The 6445-nt window shown below is 37.7% G+C and overlaps 1 protein-coding gene across 1 annotated transcript in view; it reads right to left on the reverse strand.

Annotated features, from left to right (window-relative positions):
- Positions 1 to 2675: 2675 nt before the first annotated feature.
- The window catches only part of Abcb7 (ATP binding cassette subfamily B member 7), a 145808-nt gene continuing 142038 nt past the window's right edge, over positions 2676 to 6445 (reverse strand). Inside the window, exon 16 of the mRNA XM_032889792.1 lies at positions 2676 to 6154. Within this exon, the coding sequence (XP_032745683.1) occupies positions 5922 to 6154 (233 nt within the window). The 3' untranslated portion in view covers positions 2676 to 5921. The remainder of the gene's footprint in view (positions 6155 to 6445) is intronic.

Consider the following 6445-nt stretch of genomic DNA (forward strand, 5'->3'; position numbering starts at 1 on the left):
GTGTTGAAAAAAGTTCACGTTAATGGTATTTGGTGGTGGGATCCCAGGGAGGTAAAATGAGATCACGACAGTGTGATGCCCATGATGGTACCATGGTCTTTTTAAGAGACATGACTAGCGGGGTTGGGATTGGCTCAGTGGTAGCCGCTTGCCCTATGGCGCAAGGCCCTGGGTTCGGGTCCCCCAGCTCAGAGAGAGAGAGAGAGAGAGAGAGAGAGAGAGAGAGAGAGAGAGAGAGAGAGAGAGAGAGAGAGAGAGACAGAGAGAGAGAGAGAGAGACAGAGAGAGAGACAGAGAGAGAGAGAGAGAGAGAGAGAGAGAGAGAGAGAGAGAGAGAGAGACATGACTAGCATGCTTCCTCCGTCTCCCCTTGTATATCTTCTACCAGGCTATGACACAGCAAAAGATCTTTCATCAGATGTCAATCAGACATTGGCATCATATGATTAGCATCATAGCCAAATAAAATCCAAATCTTTATAGCTGACTTGCTCCCATTTTGACGTGCCAGCAGAAAGTGGACTAAGACACATATAAGGAGGAAGAGAGGATGTGGATTTAAAAAAAACAACAGGTAGCTCTGATGACAGAAGAAAACTGCAGCCTCAAGTAGGGAACTGGGAGATGAGGTCCTAGGTACCCCCACTGTCTTCACGTCTTTCTCACACCTGCTCAGAGCAGAACGCCCAGGGTAGAGCTTCCGGCACAGAGCATATGGAACACAGCATTTCGTAAAGGCCACAGTCTCCTGTTGTTCTTAAGATGAGGCTGTCTTAAATATTCTCCATTTCCTATACGCCCTTAGGACATTTTCAGAAGCTTTCAATAGACTTTTTTCAAACAATTAAAAAATAGATATATTTATATTTTTAAAGTATGTGCATGCAAAGTGTGTTTGTGTGTATATGTGCACCTGAGTATAAGTAGGTGCCTTCCGAGGCCAGAAGAGGGTGTTGGATTCTTGAAAGTGAAGTTATAAGCAGTTAAAAACCGCCTGATTTAGGGGCTAGAAACTGAACTTGGGTCTTCTATGACAGCAGGTACGTGTTGTTAACCACTGAGTAATCTCTCTGGCCCTTAAAACAGGTTTTAAAAGCAGTTATACATTGAGATGGGGTGGCCCCATCCTTGCAACAAGGGGTTGGCCTATAGACACTGGATATGGTCTCTACAGGTTTTCTCTTCCCTTTGTTGGGTATGTTGGCTATTATCATCCCTCTTGGGTCCTGGGAACATCTTGGGTCTCTGGCATTTGGGTCTTTTTACTGGGTATTCCTAGTTCCCCATCCCACTCACCCATCTCAAAAATATTAATCCAGAATTTCTCCTGTCAAAAGGGAACATAGGGACAAAGAGTGGATCAGAGACTGGAGGGAAGGCCATCCAGAGACTGCCCCACCTAGGGGTCCATCCCATCTGCAGACACCAAACCCAGTCACTATTGCTGATGCCAAGAAGAGCTTACCGAGAGGAGCCTGTTATAGCTGTCCCCTGAGAGGCTCTACTAGAACCTGACTAATACAGAGGCAGAAACACATAGCCAATCATCGGACTGATCCCTGGGACCCCAATGGAAGATTTAGGGGAAGGACTGAAGGAGCTGAAGGGGATTGCAACCAACCAGACCTCCCCTACTCCGAGCTCCCAGGGACTAAACCACCAACCAAAGAGTACACATGGAGCGACCCATAGTTCCAGCCACATATGTAGCAGAGGATGGCATTGTCTGGCATCACTGGGAGGAAAAGCCCTTGGTCCTGTGGAGGCTTGATGACCCAGGGTAGGAGAATGCCAGGGCAGTGAGGTGGTAGTAGGTAGGTGGGAGAGCAACCTCATAGAAGCAGGGGGGATTGGCCAGGGGATTAGGAGGTTTGTGGAGGGGAAACTAGGAAAATTTACATTTGAAATGTACATAAATAAAATAACCATAAAAATGTCAAAAAGAGCCATTATATTGTTGCTTTGTTGGAGAGGAGGCCTGTGGCGCTCTTTACTTCTCCATTCTTAATGCTCACCCCTCTACTTAGTTTCAAAAGTGATTTCTGAGTGGAAATGTGGTGCAGCCCATGAATTGAGTCTCAGGAACTGGGGTTTTCATCCAGTGCGGCAGTTTCTCTTGAAGTTCAGCTTCCTCATTTACAGAATGAGAAAAGTATTAAATGACCTTTCAACCCTATGCTTTTATGGATAGAAACAGAAAGGCACCAGTGAACATTTTACTGTAGCTATATGAGAACATGAAATATGGAAACAATCTGTATTTTTTTAAAATTTCCAATCTGTTTTTAATTAGAATACAGTTCGTTTCCAATTCTACCTAGGTAATCAAAATGCAGGCAAGACATTTCTCTACCCCCAGCTTTCCTTCCTAATCATTACAACTGAGAAACTGGGGACAAGTAAGAAACTAGGGACCTTTCACTGGTTGGCTATCAAAAAATACGACAGCTTAAGGCTAAATAAAACCACTATAATTTGCCACCATTTTACCTCCATAATGAACTCTGCAAATGTTTACTCTGCTTCTGAAGAAATGTCAAGTTTTCACCTTTTGTACAAAGCTGTGAGGCCATATTCCCAAAGTGCTTAGTAATTACCTGCATTTAGTTCCAAGTGCATGAGGGACAAAACATCACTTTCCCTGAACATTGCAAAAAAGTGATTTCCATCAGACACTCATTTCTAGGCACAAAGACATCGTATTTATTCAGTAATGATTATCCTCATAGGTTGCTATAAACAAGAGAACTGTGCTAAGGTAAATGCTCGGCTGAGATGTTTTGTCTTAATCATCTTTATCCAGAGTGTTTCACTCAATGTTATGATTTACCAGTTTACATTTCAAATCAATACACTCAGAGAGAGGGAAAGAAGGAATTTTTCTATAATTAAAAAGGAACTATAATTACAAACATATTTAAACACTTTAAACTGCTAATTTACAACAGAATACCCTGTAATAAGTCACAAGATGGGAAATTAGGAATACATACTGGCAAAGGCTGCTACTTGGTGATGGATTTGGCAAGTAGGAAGAATAGGAGCAAGATGGCAGTAGGGAAATGGTGGTCTAGAAACAAGAAATCACAGTTTTTTAAATACCTGGCCTTTAGAGCAAAACAAGTTTTAAAAAACAACCATCCACACAAACTGAGATCTGTCGACATAGAGGGGAAAGACAGAACGTTTCTCTTACGGTATAGAAAAGATGCAAATCCGTGTAAAGGAAAAGTCAATGCATATTTTGAGCTTGTTCACGTCCAGATGCAAAGGTTTCCCAGATCACAAAGAAGCCCATCTGTACACCATGACAGTTCTATGTTAAGGACAATCAGGAAGGCATCTGGCCCCGTTTTTATGATCCTACATTACCTTGGTTTCAAGTTAATTTTTGTAAACTGGAATTCCTTTAAGAAGAAAGTAGTAAAATTTTTAATCTTTAAAATAAGGAGATGTAAAAAATGAATCCCCATCATCTTCCTCTATTTTCAGAGCTCAAATTTGTAAACTATAGCTTAGTCCTCCCAATACATTTAAAATGCATTGCTGCAATGCTAATTTTTTAAAAATGTATACACATTATCCTCTTTTGTAATTATGTAATGTTGTGATGTAAAATTAGTATATTATAATTAAATGCCCGTTCCTTGGCATTTCCTATAACTGAGTCATCCCAGGAAGCTTGTCTTTCGTCTTAATCTGTCTATTATTTCCCTTTTAGAACTACCTAAGGATGATGGAGTTTCTAAAAAGATGTCTTTAAGACTTAGTGATGGCCTCTGAACCATCACTTAAACCAGATAATTTAAGTTTTGTTAGCTGATAACAGTTTAATGACTATAGTGACCTAGGGACCATCTGCAATCATATGAAAAAATAGTTTCAAAATCTTAGTGGGGATATTATCATTACCTTGAAAATATTCCTACTTCCTTTGGAGTAAAATGTTCCCCATATCACAAAATAACTTGCTTTGAATGCTGGGGTGTACATGTCAAGACCAATTCTTACTAATGATTATTACACACTGCTTGTCTGTGTAACTGCATTCCATCATTCCCACAGCATCAGTGTAAACATGGGAATTAACACAGAAGCAAGATTTTTATCTAAGTTTATCCACATCTCCAGTGATGTAACTGATTTATTTAAAGGATGTGCTCCCTCTCCCCTTGAGAAAAGCACTGATGCCTATGTCTTGAAAGTAAGAAACACCAACAAACCAAACCAAAGCTAGTTTGCAGTTCATGACACACTGAACTATTTATTTTACCTTTGAACTTAAAGGCAAGATCCCACATAACTTACTTTGCTATCAAAGACTAACTGAAATACTGGCCTCAGATTATCAAATTATTGTAATATAATTGAAGCTATTTATTAATACTAATGTACAAATCAAAAAATATTAATCTCTTCCACACTGAATTATTATTTTAAACATATTAAAACCATAATGTAATAAGCAGTTTATGACCTTTCCTGAGAAATAAAACCATATTACAAATGATTATGTGGCAATTCATGAGATACGCATGTGTTTTGAACTGAATGGGTACTATCAAACAAATTAAATTCATATTGAATCAAGAGAAGAACTTTTTGTCTTTTTTAACTTTAAGAGACAGGGTCTTGCTATATTGCCCAGGCTAGCCTCAAATTCCTGACTTCAACCTGATGCTGGGACTCCAGATTCATACTACCATGTCTAGCTTAAGAGAACAACTTTTTAAGTGAAATGTGCATCTCATTTTAATAATTATTTCTAGTAAGTAAAATGATTTTCTATTTTTTCTCAGTAAAACTTGATATACCACTTATTCTCTTTTTTACATTAGACTTAACAGAATCCATTAAATTATGAATAAAAAAAGCCTTATAATAAAATACATAGCAATTTGAAGTGTCAAAACAGAGCAAGATACCTGGTCATCTAAACATTATATGTATATATGGAATCCTTTCCTATTTACCATACATTTTAGATAGTTTTAAGTGGACACTGATTTACATAAATGTATGAGTATGTACACAGACAGACACGTGTGGATGTACAACGTCCTTTTTTACAGATAGCAAAAGCAGTGCACTTAAGTTGGAAATAGGAAAGGCTATTAACTCCCTAAGCTTTTGGGATCATTTGCAGTATAATAAGTCTCAAGTGACATCAAGATTCGTGAGACTTTTAAAGAAAAATTAAAAAAAATTAAAATTTAATCCAAAACAAAAATTTTGGGGTAAAAACAAAATTCTAATCATAGATAAGAGCAGCAGTGGTGATTAAAGATAATATTCTATCCACCAATATGAGTTTTTCCTCCAAAAAGGACACAATAAAAACTGTAATTATAGATATCTAAAAGTAAAATGCCCAAAGTATAAATATAGTTCATTTTTTGGTAAATTCTAACTTATGTGTTTTCAAACTAATTTTCAGATTGACAAGGAAATACAACTGGAGGAACTAAAGTGGAAGAAAAAAATACACTCTTCTTTTTTATTCCTGTTTAAATTTAAGAGAAAAAAATATGGTCTCCCTACAACTTGTCAGTATAAAGGAGGTTTTAAAAGACTGCACTTAAATTCAGAAACCACTCTAATTCGTTTGGTTATTGATATCAAATGGATGTCAGACTTCAAACACAGTTGTAGGGTAAAATCAAATTGTAACCAAAATTATGTACTGAACACACTTGGGGCAATAACAAGAAAATAATTTGGGAATAATTATAGATGTCACATTGAAAAGATGGTGAAAGACATAAAAATCAAACCTCCTTTAAACAAATCATATTTAATAGGATTAAAGGAATGGGAATGTATGATTTGTGTTTTTGTGAACTGGTTTTACTTCAGTGCAAATGTATATTTCAAAACCAAACAAGACAACAAAAAGAAAGACGAGAAAATGTCTGTGTTCCTTAGCAGGAGCAATTTCCACAGCCTTTCACGCTGTTGACAATCTCTTCTTGGAGCTTCTTTCTCTCCTCCTCTTTAGAGAGACTCTCTTTCTTTGCATCCCATCCGAGGTTATCATGGTTCTGTATGCGGCTGCTCTGTGTATGCCACATCTCTGAATAGATACTACTAGAATTAGCAAGCAGACCATAGTGGGTACCACGTTCAGCTACTTTCCCCTGCAAAGGAAACACAAGGTAAATGTGGACCAAGGTCAGTTAACTAGCATAATATCTAACACTATAGTAATTTATGAGGAAATATTTGAAAGGCCTGTATTCATTAAAATACTTCTTTTAATTCCTCATTCATAGCCCCAGTGCAAAAAACTGAGGTAGGAATGCTTCTTCGCTGATATACTACCCAGCCTCCATAAACAAAAATGAGGAGAGTCCTAATAGCATAAACACTACTGTATGTAAGGAAAATAAAGCTTTACTGTTTTATTTTCACTCTGGAAGGCATAAAGGAAAGATTAAAATTCTAA

This window comes from Rattus rattus, chromosome X (genome assembly GCF_011064425.1).
Source record: "Rattus rattus isolate New Zealand chromosome X, Rrattus_CSIRO_v1, whole genome shotgun sequence".
NCBI classification, from domain to species: domain Eukaryota; kingdom Metazoa; phylum Chordata; class Mammalia; order Rodentia; family Muridae; genus Rattus; species Rattus rattus.